At 36.7% G+C, this 16,391-nt stretch overlaps 1 protein-coding gene across 1 annotated transcript in view; it reads left to right on the top strand.

Annotated features, from left to right (window-relative positions):
- The window catches only part of ADAMTS20 (ADAM metallopeptidase with thrombospondin type 1 motif 20), a 218,167-nt gene that overhangs the window by 123,924 nt on the left and 77,852 nt on the right, over positions 1 to 16,391 (top strand). Inside the window, exons 22-28 of the mRNA XM_004384567.1 lie at positions 47 to 211; positions 1,724 to 1,843; positions 2,487 to 2,594; positions 3,811 to 3,975; positions 4,080 to 4,370; positions 12,801 to 12,962; positions 13,991 to 14,167. Of these exons, the coding sequence (XP_004384624.1) occupies positions 47 to 211; positions 1,724 to 1,843; positions 2,487 to 2,594; positions 3,811 to 3,975; positions 4,080 to 4,370; positions 12,801 to 12,962; positions 13,991 to 14,167 (1,188 nt within the window). The remainder of the gene's footprint in view (positions 1 to 46; positions 212 to 1,723; positions 1,844 to 2,486; positions 2,595 to 3,810; positions 3,976 to 4,079; positions 4,371 to 12,800; positions 12,963 to 13,990; positions 14,168 to 16,391) is intronic.

Genomic DNA, 16,391 nt, shown 5'->3' on the forward strand with positions numbered 1-16,391 from the left:
TTGTGTTGACTAATACTTAAAATAACAATCCATTGCATTCTTACAGTGCTTTGTTACATGTGGACCAGGAACAAAGCAGCGGCAGGTATGGTGTCAACTGCATGAAGATCGCTTGAGCGATGGCTTCTGTAATCCAAATATCAAACCTGAATCTCTGAGACCATGTGAGCTCCGTAAATGTGCTTCCTGGCAAGTAGGACCATGGGGTTCTGTGAGTATGTGATTTGGGCTTTTTTGATTTAATGTATCTTTTCAGAATAGCACAGAAGTCGTGACACATTCGGTCTTTCTTAGGGGATGCAGCTAACTTTGGGTCAGTTTATTGGGAAAATATCCTTGACATGTGTCTTAGTGATCTAGTGATGCTATAACAGAAATACTACAAGTGAATGGCTTTAACAAACAGACATTTATTTTCTCACAGTTTAGGAGGTTAAGAGTCTGAGTTCAGAGCGCCGGCTCTAGAAAACAGGCTTTCTCTGTTGGTTCTGAAGAAGGGTCCTTGTCTCTTCTGCCTCCTGATTCGTTGGAGATCTCCATGTGTCTTGGCATCTGTTTTACCCCGTCTCTCCTCTGCTTTCTTGCTTGTTTAATCTGTTTTGTATCTCTAAAGAGGTTGACTCAAGACACACCCTACACTAATCCTGCCTCATTAACATAACAAAGATAACCCATTCCCAAATGGGATTATAACCACAGACATAGAGGTTAGAGTTTACAACATATATTTTGGGGGGACGTAAGTCAATCCATAACAACATGTAAACCCTTATTTACAAAAATGTTTCAGGCCTGCTAATTTTGCTAATAAATATTTCAGATTTGCTTTTTAAATCATTTTTGTTAACCAAAATGCTTCAAATTTTATATTTTTATCAGTCTTGTTTAAACTACAAACACTTTCATGTTTTGTGTCTAAATTGATGTTGTTACTGTATTTGGAGTGGGCATTGTTTACAAGTTTTGCCAAAGAAGGCAGCTTGGAGACTGCAAGATGGGCATTGGTCAGGTTGGGTGAGGGCAGATAATTTGTTATCCTGTGGAGGCTGCCACAGTTGATGGGGAAGCTTCTCTCATCTCCCTTTAACGTCATCTTATGTTCTTATTTATTTATCTTTTTGAAATTTACTTAGCATATTGAATGAAATACATGATAAACCAGGTACAGTTTCAAAAAGTATTTCGTTTCCCTAAATCATATAAACTCTGCCACCCAAATATCAGTGCCTCTAAGGATATATTTACATGATAACATTTTAAAGAAACAATCAAAACTAAACCAAACCCATGGCCATCAAGTCAATTCTGACTCATAGTGATCCTATAGGACGGGATAGAACTGCCCCATAGTGTTTCCAAGGCTATAATCCTTACGGAAGCAGACTGCTGCATCTTTCTCCCATGGAGCAGCTGGTTGGTTTGAACCGCCAACCTTTTGGTTAGCAGCTGAGTGCTCAACCAATGCACCACCAGGGCTCCTTAAAGATAGAATAATATAGTATATTTTGCTATATTTTAATATTTTTATTAATATCTTTGTAATAAATCTGAATAAATATATGTATTGATAGAATTTGCTGATTTGGGATTTTGACTCTAGTATAAAGGACTAGTAAAAAGACTTACTGAACGTATATTATTAACCAGGTATTCATTAGATAAATGAAATTTCTGTAATTTTTGAAAAGATAATGGTTTTTGATATCTATTTATAATCTTGCAGTGCACAGCCATATGTGGACATGGCTATCAGATGCGTGCTGTTAAATGTGTCAACGAGCTCTTTAGTGCAGTGTTAGATGACAGAGAGTGCGGTGGAGCTGGTCGCCCAAGTGACAGGCAGGTAAGGCAACCTCCTCATGGATTATAAACACGAAAGAGAGTTAGGATATAGGAGAATTAAAGATACATTAAAATTTTTTCTATATCCATTTTTTCCACTTAAACTTACAGACCTTAAAAATGTGTGTGTGTGTTTGTGTGTGTGTGTGCGTGTGTGTGAGAGAGAGAGAGAGAGAGTATTTATCGTTCTTGGTTTTGCCAGGTTTCTAACTTTAGTAATGACATTTTTTACTCTACTACCATTGGGTCACTCTTTTAACCTGCATATTTCCATATTTTGAACTGTAGAAGGCTAATATCTATTATTGTGAATATCATGAACCTCTAAAGTATGTTACACTTTTTAAGGTAGTGTTCTGTGTTTATTTAAAATGTTTCTGCTTAGTGATATTTTGAAAGACTATTACTCTTTTCCTGTTCAACTGTCATAAAGAATGATCCACACTTTAGGATTCAGACCTCTCGTGTCCACTACTAGCACTTGACAGTACTTTGTGCTTTTGAAAAGTAAAAACCTTTATATAATTTAGTATGCCACTATTCTTGAATTAGGCATATGGGAGAAGAAATGAAATATAGGATTTAGTATAAATCAGAGTGATTAATTAATTGATATTTTACAAGATCTATTTTCTTTCGAACAGGACTGTATAGTTACACTGTGCCCAATTATCCCTAAAACTGGAGCTAGTTCATTACCTGCTCTTCCTATGGAGAAGATAGCACAATGGCGATATGGTTCTTGGACCCCAGTAAGTGAATTCCCTTAAGAGATGCAGTGTTTCTATTATGAATTTTTTTAGAGATCAGCAAAATGGTTGCTACAGATTTTCAAAATTAATGTATGTATTTATCTTCAGGTAATTTGATGGTTTGGAAGAAAGATGGGGTTTAGAATCAGGTTATTTAATTGCTCAATCCTGCTCTGCCTTTCAAGAGCTCTGTGACTCTGGAAATTTTAAGTTTTCTGGGCCTATTTTCTAATCTGCAAAATGGGATGATAATAATACTTATGTCACAAGTTTGCTGTGAAGAGCAGACCCAATATTAAGCTTTTATCGACTTTTGTTTAAACTACTATATTAGTTTCGTAGGGCTAGTGTAACAAAATACCACAAACTAAGTGGCTTGTAGGAACAGAAATTTATTGTTTCACAGTTCTGGAGGCTAGAAGTCCAAATCAAGGTATTGGTCTTATAGATTCCTTGTGAAGGCTCTGAGAGAGTAACTGTTCCATGCCTCTCTCTAGCTTCTGGTAGCTCCAGATGTTCCGTGGCTTGCAGCTGCAGTGTCACATGGTGCCCTCCCCTGTCTCTGTGTCTCTTCTCTTTTATAAGGACACCAGTCATATAGGATTAGGACTAACCCTCCTCCAGTATGACCTCATGTTAACCTGATAACATCTTCAAAGACCCTGTCACATTCACAGGTACAGAGGTTAGGTCTTCAACATACCTTTTTGGGGGGACACAATTCAATCCATAATAACTACCAGCATTTTCAATTTGTTTTTCTAAACTGACAGCTTTAATGTATTGGCATATGTATTTTGCTTTAATCTTGTGTGGAATATATATTTTAAGCTTTGCATATTCTATAAATATTTTAATTATGGGATCATACTTTATCTGTTAGATCTTTCAATGCTATTTTTGACTATATCCTAAGATACTCTTATATAAAACGTTTTTCAGTATCTTTAATTTTGACAAATAACTAAGTATCATTTTAAGAATGTAACTGTTTCGTCCTTATTATCCCAAATCTCTAATGTGTGAAATTTATGTTCTAAACTGAATGGGATATTCGCTACCCCTATCTTTGAGTCAGATGTCATGCCAGGTGATATTATTTATAATTTAAGTTTCTCAAGAAACTTGGTATTTTAGAAATTTGAGAAATAGCTGTGGAATAGGGAAGTGGGAGAAATACTGTATAATGTCTTGGTATAATGATTTTCTTTGTAAGTGCTCCGTGTCTTGTGGAAGAGGCAATCAAGCTCGCTATGTAAGCTGTCGTGATGTTCATGATGGAATAGCAGATGAATCATATTGTGCCCATTTACCCCGACCTCCTGAAATATCTGTCTGTTTTAGCCCTTGCGGGGAATGGCAAGCAGGGAGCTGGTCACCTGTAAGTATTCTTATAAGAAAAGGAAATTAAAATTTTAAATATAATATTTAAAAAATATTCATGTAGTGTATTACATTATAAATATTGGATAAACTTTTCATCAGTGTTCAGCATCCTGTGGCAATGGAAAAACAACTCGACAAGTTTTATGCATCAACTACCATCAGGAGATTAATGAGGATTACTGTGACCCTGAAGTTCGCCCTTTAAGAGAACAAGAATGTAACCTGGCAGCCTGCCCACCCACATACAGCCACTTTCCAGGTTCCTCTGAACAGCCAAGCCATTCTCCAGGCAGAAATTTTCCATTAACTCACAAACCAGAAGATAATCAAAATCTGGGGTTCCATCCATCAATCAGAGGAAACCAATGGAGAACAGGACCATGGGGATCAGTAAGATATTTTATTGAGTTATATTAATTCTGTCATTTGATTATATTATAGCCTCATAACAGATATGTGTTTAATGATGTCAAATGCATTTAATGCTAAATTTATCTGAAGATCAGTAGTTTAAATTCTAGAAGTATTAAGCAATACTTGAGGCAGATTACAAATTCTTATAATTCTTTTTATTTTTTTAAATTGTGCTTTAAGTGAAAGTTTACAGTTCAAGTTAGTTTCTCATACAAACATTTATACATACATTGTTATATGACCCTAGTTGTTCTCCCTATAATGTGACAGCACACTCCTCCTTTCCACCTGAATTTCCCATGTCCATTCAACCAGCTCCTGTCCCTTTCTGCCTTTTCATCTCACCTCCAGACAGGAGCTGTCCATTTAGTCTCATGTATCTACTTGAGCTAAGAAGCACTCTCTTCACTAGTATCATTTTATGTCTTATAGTCTAGTCTAATCTATGTCTGAAGAGTTGGCTTCAGGAATGGTTTCAGTTCTGGGCTAACAGAGTCCGGGGGCCATGTGTTCTGGGGTCCCTCCAGTCTCAGTTAGATCATTAAGTCTGGTCTTTTTACTAGAATTTGAGTTCTGCACCCCACTTTTATCCTGCTCCATCAGGGACTCTCTGTTGTATTCCCTGTCATGGCTGTCATTGGTGGTAGCCGGGCACCATCTAATTCTTCTGGTTCAGGCTGATGGAATCTTTGGTTTATGTGACCCTTTCTGTTTCTGGGCTAATGATTTCTTTGTGTCTTTGGTGTTCTTCATTCTCCTTTGCTCCAGGTGGGTTGGGACCAATTGATGCATCTTAGATGCTCTCTCTGTAGCTTTTAAGACCCCAGATGCCACTCACCAAAATTGGATGCAGAACATTTTCTTAATAAACTTTGTTATGCCAATTAACCTAGATATCCCCTAAAACCATGGTCCCCAGACCCCTGCCCCTGCTACTCTGTCCCTCAAAGTGTTTGGTTGTCTTCAGGAAACTTAGCTTTTGGTTTAGTCTAGTTGTGCTGACTTCCCCTCTATTGTGTGTTGTACTTCCCTTCACCTAAGATAATTCTTATCTACTATCTAGTTAGTGAATACCCCATCCCTCCCTCCCCACCCTCGTAACCATCAAAGAATGTTTTCTTCTGTGTTTAAACCTTTTCTTGAGTTCTTATAATAGTGGTCTCATACAATATTTTTCCTTTTGTGACTGACTAATTTCACTCAGCGTAATGCCTTCCAGATTCACACATGTTATGAGGTATTTTTGTGGATTCATAGTTGTTCTTTATCGTTACATTGTATTCCATTGTGCGAATATACCATAATTTGTTTATCCATTCATCTGTTGATGGGCCCCTAGGTTGTTTCCATCTTTTTGCTATTGTGAACAGTGCTGCAGTGAACATGGGTGTGCATATATCTAATTGTGTTGACAGCTCTTATTTCCTGAGAATATATTCCAAGGAGTGGGATTGCTGGATCTTATGGTTCTTCTGTTTGTAGCTTTTTAAGTATGTGCCAAATTGATTTCAAAGTGGTTGTACCATTTTACATCCCTACCAGCAGTGTATAAGTGTTCCAGTCTCTCCACAACCTCGCCAACATTTATTATTTTGTGTTTTTTGGATTAATCCTAGCCTTGTTGGGGTGAGATGGTATCTCATTGTAGTTTTGATTTGAATTTTTCTAATGGCTAATGATTGTGAGAATTTCCTCATGTATCTGTTAGCCACCTGAATGTCTTCTTTGGTGAAGTGCCTATTCATGTCCTCTGCCCATTTTTTAATTAGGTTAGTTGTCTTTTTGTTGTTGAGGTTTGCAGTATCTTATAGATTTTAGAGATTAGATTCTGATCAGATTTGTCATAGCCAAAATTTTTTTCGCAGTCCGTAGGTCATCTTTTTACTCTTTTGGTGAAGTCTTTCGATGAGTATAGGTGTTCGATTTTTAGGAGCTCCCAGGTATCTAGTTTCTCTTCTGGTGTTTGTGCATTGTTAGTAATGCTTTGTATTCTGTTTATGCCATGTATTAGGGCTCCTAGCATTGTCCTATTTTTTTTCCATGATATTTATTGTTTTAGATTTTATATTTAAGTCTTTGATCCATTTTGAGTTAGTTTTTGTGCATTGTGTGAGGTATGGGTCTTGTTTCATTTTTTTAAAGATGGATATCCACTTACACCAGCAGCATTTGTTAAAGAGACCATCTTTTCCCCAATTAATGGACTTTGGGCCTTTGTCAAATATCAGCTGCTCATAGGTAGATGAATTTACGTCTGCATTCTCAGTTCTTTTCCATTGGCCTGTGTGTTTGTTGTTGTACCTGTTGTAGGCTGTCTTGACTACAGTGGCTGTGTAATAGATCCTAAAATTAGATAGTGTGAGGCCTCCCACTATGTTCTTCAGTAATGCTTTACTTATCCAGGTCCACTTCCCTTTCCATATAAAGTTGATGATTTGTTTCTCCATCTCATTAAAGAAGGCCATTGGAATTTGGATCGGGATTGATTGTATCTGTAGATCGCTCCGGGTAGAGTATACATTTTCACAATGTTGAGTCTTCCTATCAATGAGCAAGTATGGTTTTCCACTTATGTAGGTCTCTTTTGGTTTCTTGCAGTAGTGTTGCATAGTTTTCCTTGTATGGATCTTTTACGTCTCTGGTTAGATATATTCCTAAGCACTTTATCTTCTTGGGGGCTATTGTAAATAGTATTGATTTGGTGATTTCCTCTTCGAAGTTCTCTTTGTTGGTGTAGAGGAATCCAACAGATTTTTGTATGTTTATCTTGTATACTGATTCTTTGCTGAACTCTCCTATTAGTTCCAGTAGTTTTCTTGTGAATTCTTTGAGGTTTTCTGTATAAGATCATATTATCTGCAAATAGAGATACTTTTACTTCTTCCTTACCCATTTGGATGCGCTTTACTTCTTTTTCTAGCCTAATTGCGCTGGCTAAGACCTCTAGCATTATGTTGAATAAGAGCGGTAATAAAGGGCATCCTTGTCTGGTTCCCATTTTCAAGGGGAATGCTTTCAGACTGTCTCCATTCAGGATGATGCTGGCTGTTGGCTTTGTATAAATGCCCTTTATTATGTTGAGGAATTTCCCTTCTATTCCTATTTTGCTGAGAGTTTTTATCACGAATGGGTGTCGGACTTTGTCAAATACCTTTTCTGCATCAATTGATGAGATCATGTGGTTCTCGTCTTTTGTTTTATTAATGTTATGGATTACATTGATTGTTTTTCTAATGCTGAACCATCCCTGCATACCTGGTATGAATCCCACTTGGTCATGGTGAATTAATCTTTTGATATATTGTTGAATTCTATTGGCTAGAATTTTGTTGATGATTTCTGCGTCTATGTTCATGAGAGATATTGGTCTGTAATTTTCTTTTTTTCTGGTGTTCTTTACCTGGTTTTGGTATCAGGGTTTTGTTGGCTTCATAGAATGAGTTTGGGGGTGTTCCATCCTTTTCTATGCTCTGAAATACCTTTAGTAGTAGTGATGTTAACTCTTTTCTAAACGTTTGGTAGAATTCTCTAGTGAAGCCCTCAGGGCCAGGGCTTTTTTTTGTTGGCAGTCTTTAAATTATGTTTTCAATCCCTTCTTTTGTTATAGGTTTATTTAGTTGTTCTACCTCTGTTTGTGTTAGTTTAGGTAGGTAGTGCATTTCTAGAAATTTGTCCATTTCCTCTAGGTTTTCAAATTTGTTAGAGTATAATTTTTCATAGTATTGTTATGATTCTTTTAATTTCAGTTGGGTCTGTGTTGTTATATCGCCTGTCTCCTTTCTTATTCGGATTACTTGCTTTCTCTCCTGTTTTTCTTTTGCTTTCTCTCCTGTTTTTCTTTTGTCAGTTTGGCCAGTGGATTATCGATTTTGTTGATCTTTTCAAAGAACCCGCTTTTGGTCTTCTTAACTCTTTTAATTGTTCTTCTATTCTCTGTTTCATTTAATTCTGCCCTAATTTTTATTATTTGCTTTCTTCTGGTGCCTGCGGGCTCTTTTTGTGGCTCACTTTCTATTTTTTCAAGTTGTAGGGTTAACGTTTTGGTTTTGGCCCCTTCTTCTTTTTGAATGTGTGCATTTATTGCTATAAATTGATCTCTGAGGATGGCTTTTGCTGTGTCCCAAAGGTTCTGGTAGGATGTGTTTTCATTCTCATTTGATTCTGTGAGTTTCTTTATTCCATCCATAATTTCTTTTATAACCCAGCAGTTTTTTGAGCAAGGTGTTGTTCAGTTTCCATGTGTTTGATTTTTTTTTCCTTGCTTTTTCTGTTACTGATTTCTACTTTTATGGCTTTATGGTCAGAAAATATGCTTTGTAATATTTCGATGTTTTGGATTCTGTTAAGACTTGCTTTATGGCCTAATATGCGGTCTGTTCTGGAGGATGTTCCATGTGTGTTGGAAAAGAAAGTATACTTGGCTGCTGTTGAGTGAAATGTGCTGTATATGTCTATGAGATCAAGTTGATTGATTTTCTGTGTCTTTATTGTGCTTCTTTCTGGATGTTCTGTTCTTCACCAAAAGTGGTGTGTTGAAGTCCCCTACTATTATTGTGGAACTGTCTATCTCTCTTTGCAATGCTGTTAGAGTTTGTTTTATGTATTTTGGAGTTATGTATTTGGTGCATAAATATTTATCATGGTTATGTCCTTCTGGTGTATTGACCCTTTTATCATTATATAGTGTCTTTCCTTATCCTTTGTGGTGGATTTTACTTTAAAGCCTATTTTGTCAGAGGTTAATATTGCCATTCCTGCTCTTTTTTGATTGTTGTTTGCTTGATATATTTTTTTCCATCCTTTGAGTTTTAGTTTGTTAGTGTGTTTAAGTCTAAGATGTGTCTTTTGTAGGCAGCATAGAGATAGATCATGTATTTTTATCCATTCTGCCTCTCTCCATTTCTTTATTGGTGCATTTAGTCTATTAGATTCAGTGTAATTATTGATAGGTATGAGTTTAGTGCTGTCATTTTGATGCCTTTTTTTGTGTTGTTGACAGTGTCTTTGTTCTACTTAATTTTCTGTGCTGAGTCATTTTTCTTTATGTATTTTCATCTTTTTCATTGTTGATTTTGTAGTTGCTGAGTCGTTATGTTTTTCATGTTTTTTATTTTGATTTGTAGGATTGTTAGTTTCCTTTGTGGTTACTTGAATTTACCCCAATTTTTCTAAGTTTAAACCAATCTTGTATTTCTTTATATCGCTGTGACTTCCTTTCCATGTGAAAAATCTATGACTATGTTTTTTTTAGTCCTTAATGTCATCATCTTTTACATACTGACATCTCTGTTTCCCTATTTACAGTGTTTTAGCTTTGATTATTTTTGTGACTTCCCTGTCTGATTCATATCTGGTTGCTCTGTCCTGTGTTCTAGTCTTGGGTTGTTATCTGATATTATTGATTTTCTAACCAGAGGACTCCCTTTAGTGTTTCTTATAATTTTGGTTTGGTTTTTACAAATTCCCTAAACTTCTGTTTATCGGGAAATGTCCTAATCTCACCACCATATTTGAGAGACGAGTTTACTGGGTATATAACTCTTGGCTGGGAATTTTTTCCTTCAAGGCTTTATATATGTCATCCCATCGCCTTCTTGCCTGCATAGTTTCTGCTGAGTAGTCCGAGTCTAGTCTTATTGACTCTCCATTGCAGATGACTTTTTGTTGATCCCTAGCTGCTCTTAAAATTCTCTCTTTATCTTTGGTTTTGGCAAGTTTGATTAGAATGTGTCTTGGTAACTTTTGTTTGGGATCTACCTTGCATGGGGTTCAATGAGCATCCTGGATAGATATCTTCTCATCTTTCACAATATCAGGGAAGTTTTCTGCCAACAAATCTTCAACAATTCTCTTTGTATTTTCTGTTATCCCCCCCTTTCTGGTACTCCAGTCACTCGTAGGTTATTTCTCTGACAGAATCCCATATAATTCTTTGGATTTCTTCATTTTTTAAAATTCTTTTATCTGATTTTTCCTCAAATGAGTTTCTGTCAAGTCCTCTATCTTCAATCTCACTAATTCTGACTTCTAATGCCTCAGTTCTGCTCCTGTGACTTTCTATTGAGTTGTCTAATTCTAAAATTTTATTGTTAAGCTGTTGGATTTCAGTTTGCTGTCTCTCTATGGATTCTTGCAGCCTGTTAAATGTGTCATTATGCTCTTGTATAACCTTCTTAAGTTCCTCTATTGCTTTGTCATGTGTTCCTTGGCTTATTCTGTGTCTTGCTTGATCTCCTTCCTGATCTTTTGAAGAGCTCTGTATATTAATCTTTTGAAATCTACCTCCAGTAATTCCAAGCAGTTCTCTTCCTCCTGAAGGTTTCTTGAATCTTTCTTTTGGGAGCTTGCTGAAGCTGGCATGGTTTGCCTCTTTATGGGATTTGATATTGACTGTTGTCTTCTTGCCATCAATAAGTTACTATATTTATTTATTTTTGTTTGCTTACTGTGTCCTAGCTTCTTGTTTTGTTTTGTTTTGATATGCCCAAATACTCTACTCGTGTGAGCTAGTTTGATTATTGACGTCTTTGAAGCTCTCATATCCTGTCTCCAGGTGGCTAGACCTATTACTAGGTATGTGAGCCCAGGAGTCTGTTTACTTTTCTTGTATGAATTCAGCTCAGGTGTCCAGATAGTAGGTCACCAAGTGTGTGGTGCAGGCTCTTACCTACAGTCCTAGACAGGCAGGGGTGATTGATGTGTGCACAGGTATCTGGCTGCAGTAGGGGTTGACACGCTGATCAAGGAAGGAGGCTGACGGTGCCCCGAGTGCCTGGGAGGAAAGCGTGTCCCTGTTTGCTAACGCACATAGGTGGATGGGTTTTGCAGCTGGACTATGGGCACCCATTGCTGTTGGCTGGAAGGACTGGGAGTCACCACTTATTCCTGGATCCTTGTTGCAGGTGGCTAGATGGTGTGAGTGGAGCCACCAGTCCTCAGGCCCCTGATGTGGGTAGGTGAGGACCCTGCTTAAAGAGCAAACTGTTATCAAATGTCACAAACCTGCCACTCTACCATATACCTGATACAGTGAAGTTAGGCTTCAGGTATATACCCTGTTGTACTGTGGTAATGAGGGCATATGCTGTTGAAATGGGCCCACAAAGGTCTATGCAGCGGTGAAGGTGCTGAAAGCCCATGGACCCCTTATGCCTGTGCCTAGGCAAAGGAGCTGTGCCTGCCTTGAGTTCCTGGCTTAGGGGAGCTGGCAGATTATTTTTTCTATTTGTTACTTTGTTTCCTCTCCAAGGCTGGGAGAATGGCTCAGGGTGCATAACAGTTCCTTCTTCCGGCTCAGGGTGCATAACAGTTCCTTCTTCCGGCCCAGGGAACAGGGCAATTGCTGAAGCTGGCCCAGTACCTGGTGCAGACTGGGGAGGAGGCAGGTAAACGGGAGAGAGGTTTTCCCAAATGGGGTATTTTTTGACCTGGCTAGTGGGTTAGATGCATGTATTTATCTTTCCCTGATTGAGTGCTGCTTTTCACTGGCTCTGGAGGCTGGAGTAGACTCTCTGCCACTTGGTCTCTCCAGATGTGGAAAATGTATCCCGAACACTACTACTTGCCTCACCGTGCATGCCAGACAACCTGGCCTGCAGGATGCCAATTCCCGCCGGGTCAGGTCTGGCAACTCCTTGCTGGTTCCAAACTGTCTCTCCTTCTCCCCTGCCACTCAGTCCAATTCTTCAACTTTGTCTTTGATGTTCAAGGCTCCTAGATTGTCATTATAATCGATTTACTTGTTTTTTCAGGTCTTTGTTGTAAGAGGGACCACAGAAAGCGTCTGACTACTCTGCCATCTTGGCCCCGCCTCCTCCCAAATTCCTATAATTGTTACCAAATTATAGAATAATGTGACATTATGACTACAATGTAATGTACTTAAAAATGATCTGATTAGAGTCCATTAGAATACAAACAAAAGAAAACCTTTTAAGAGGTAAAACTGCAAATGTTTATGAAAAAAAATCAAAACCAAAAATTTGTAATATAGCAATACAGTAAGCTGGTGTAAAATCATGATGAACTAATGAACTACAAAAGGTACAATTGTAGTTCATATTTTATATCAGATTAATGGCACAAAATAAAAGCTCCAAAGTTAAATAACTGAACGCTATCTTTTATTTTCTGTTCCTTCCTTGTGAGACCTTAAAAGTTCCATTCCTTTTCCCTAACACTTACGACAAGAGTGAAAAGTTATTTTATCAACAAATTCTAATGAAGCTGCCGGTAACACTCAAGTGTTTTGACAGATTTTCTTGATTCAACCTGTGATTTCAATAGGGAAGATTTTAACATAGAGTTTGATTTTTGGTTCAATCAACGTACCTATTTTTTTCCCCATGTAATTTCATGATATGGAAACTGCAGTTTGTGTGTATGTTTGTGCTTTATCCTTGTCAGTGTTCTAGTAGTTGTGCCGGAGGTCTTCAGCATAGAGTTGTGGTGTGCCAGGATGAAAATGGACAGAGTGCCAGTTACTGTACTGCAGCCTCCAAGCCCCCAGAGTCAAAGCTCTGTGATTCAGGACCTTGTCCACGATGGAACTACGGCAGCTGGGGAGAGGTAAGTCATAATACTTCTTAAACTTGTGGAGACTGTGATTTCTCTGAAGTGTAAAAGTTAAGCATTTCATATTGTTAGGTAATCTTACTTCACTATACTCTAAAGAAAGATTTGTTTTTTAATTCAGTGATTAAAACCACATTGCTTTGATAGATATTCTTCACCTTATAAGTCACTCATTCATATTGTTGGAACCGTATAGTGTGTAGCTTTTTCAGACTGGCTTCTTTCACTTAGCAATATGTACTTAAGGTTCCCCCATGTCTTTGCACACCTTAATAGCTCATTTCTTTTTATTGCTGGATAAAAAGAAATGGACTGTATGGATGTACCACAGTTTGTTCACCTACTGAAGAACATTTTGGTTACTTCCAATTTTGGGGCAATTGTGAATAAAGATGCTGTAAACATTTTTGTGAAGGTTTTTATGTGGGCATACGTTTTTCATTGCATTTTGGCAAATACCTGGGAGCATGATTGCTGGATGGTATGGTAAGACTAGCTTTGTAAGAAACTTCCACAGTGTTTTCCAAAGTGGCTGTACCATTTTTCATTTCCACCAGCAATGAATGAGAGTTCCTGTTTCTCCACATCCTCAATAGCATTTGGTGTTGTCAGTGTTTAGATTTTAGAATGCTAATAAGTGTATAGTGGTATCTCATTGTTTTAATTTGCAATTCCCTAATGATCAATGATGTTGAGAATCCTTTGTTTATTTGTTACCTAACAAAAAACAAATAAACAAAAATACGTTGCCATCAAGTCGCTTCCAACTCATAGCGACCCTAGAGAACAGAGTAGAACTGCCCCATTGGATTTCCAAGGAGCGGCTGGTGGATTTGAACTGCCAACCTTTTGATTAGCAGCCAAGCTCTTTACCACTGTGCAACTAGGGCTCCACCTGTTACCCAGGGAGGAATATTAAGAATTGTGCAAAAATGATAAAATTTAAACTTTGATTTAGTGTAAGCAATATAATTTTCTCTCTAATTCCACATAATTTTGTATTTTCCCATTCTTGTTTTTAGTGTACACAAACATGTGGAGGAGGAATAAAATCAAGATTCGTAATATGTCAGTTTCCCAATGGCCAAATGTCAGAAGAGCAAAACTGTGAAATCTTAAACAAGCCACCTAGTGTGACACAATGTCATGTGCATGCTTGCCCTGATGATGTTTCATGGCATCGGGGACCATGGAAATCGGTACGATAGTATTCTTATTCTTTTGTTTTGTTTTACTATGTCCCTTTTACTTTAAATGTCTCTCTTTATAAATTGTGAAATCCATGTGCTATACTTTCTCTGATTTATTTTTAAGAAGACCGTTGGCTGTCTTGGCTTGTGCTGTTAAATTTGATAGTTTGGAAGCATTATCCGTTCAACTTCAAGTACTGTAATATATATGTATATATATATACATACATACATATATATGTATATATATAGTTTTATATGTATTTATATTTTTATATGTAAATTTTGGACCACAGTACTATTCTAATGGACCTATTTTTCTCCATTTCATCTTTGACTTGCCCTCTAATCAATCAGGAATGTTTTATTATTTACATTTGTATATATTGTTAATATTGTGCATATGACAATGGCAAATTAAGGCTGTGTCTTGTTTGACCCTATAACTTTATGTGGCTTTTGTCTGTCAGTGTCTAACAACTGATCCAAAACCAAGTAAAGTTCTTTAAACCTTTGTTTTTATCATTGTTAAACTCAGTGTTTTGTTTGGAGTGTGAAAATATTATATTAAAGAAAAGATAGAGAAATTTACTTACATAAAGTACATTAATTGTTTACAGCTTGTCACATACATCATTGAAGAGTATGATTTTTATAATAATTTATATGTATATTCATTTCTTCCACTGTGTGGAGTTACTGTGCTTTGGGGTTATTTTAATTTTTGTTTTGTTACTTGTTGGGAGCCATAGACAAAATTTATAAATATTGTTCAGGAATGGTTTATTATCTCCAGCATTCTCGAAACATCCAGGCTTTGAGGAATAATTAATACGTAAATTGATTGAAATTTGCAATATGGTCACCTTTAAACTTTTAAATCATGAACAGCCAAGTTCACTTCTTACAGATGAAAAACTGGTTTGAGTCTAAAATTTATGTATAATTAAATTTATAAACAGTTTTTTAGTGGAAAATAATTACAGCCCTAGTTTTATAACCAGCCCTTGTTGTCTGTACTTGTATTGTTTTGCCCAAATCATACCTTTTCCATGAGACTTGGATTTACATAGCATGGTAAAGATTTGATTTGGGCGAAAGTAGGTCAAGTTCAGGTTCAGGCTGAAATTCATCTTTATAGTCAGTGTGACTGATGATATAAAGAAACAAAATGTTTTTATTTTATAGAAAATCTTAAAGTAAAATTGCTGCTTGAGAGGATCACTTTGTGGGAAATAACAAAAACATATTTTGCCATAAAAAGCATTCATATATTTGCTTAACAGATGTTTCTTGAGCATCTGCTATACCCTAGGCACAGTGCTACAGAAATAATTAAGACATATTTCTTACTCCCATGGAGTTTACAGTCTAGTTGGGGAAATTTGAAATGCTGTAGGAACTCACCATAAAAAGAGATTATTTTTTGTTTGCAGTTATAGATTGGAAATTCACTTACTCCTTACTACATCTATGTTCTGTCATTTCATTCGTTTTAGTTTGCAAGCCTGATTCTTAATGAGGTTATGGATTGCCTTCTTGGAATTTTGCCCCAGTTAGAAAAGTAGAATTCTAATCTCTAGAGATTGACTTATAATTGCGTTTGTCTCTGAGCACAAAGGTTATATTTCCCCCTACTCATTCATGACTTCATTAATTCATAAAGAATTAAATATTTACCATGTCTCCTGCTTTCTTCCAAGAATTGAAGTACCTAGAATGAAATGTTTTTGAGTTAGATGTTCTATTTCAGGCTTCAGCAAACTATGGGCTGTGGACCAAGTCTGGCCCACAGCCTATTTTTATGAATCAGTTTTATTGGAACACAGCCAGGTTCATTTGTTTACGTATCGTCTATGGCTGCTTTTGCACTACAGTGACAGAGTTGAATAGTCGCAATAGAGACTCTATAACCTGTAAAGCCTAAAATATTTACTACCTGGCCCTTTACAGAAAAAGCTTGCCAACCCCTGTTCTATTTGATAAACATTGTAATGCTTTTAAAATTCAACATAAAAATTTACATAAAGTTGTAGAATATTAAGATTACAAATATCCCTTTTGGATCAGTTTTAGATGTTTTTGATCCTTTGTTTTGTATTTTAAAACATCTTAAGGTTATCAACCTTCTCTACGTATTCAGTATGGTATTCTCAAAGTGCTTATATATTGAGTTGGAATATGTCTAATACCACATTCCAATATATTTGTGTCATGCCATTTTTTGTATGTA

This window comes from Trichechus manatus, unplaced genomic scaffold, assembly GCF_000243295.1.
Source record: "Trichechus manatus latirostris isolate Lorelei unplaced genomic scaffold, TriManLat1.0 scaffold00123, whole genome shotgun sequence".
Classification (NCBI taxonomy): domain Eukaryota; kingdom Metazoa; phylum Chordata; class Mammalia; order Sirenia; family Trichechidae; genus Trichechus; species Trichechus manatus.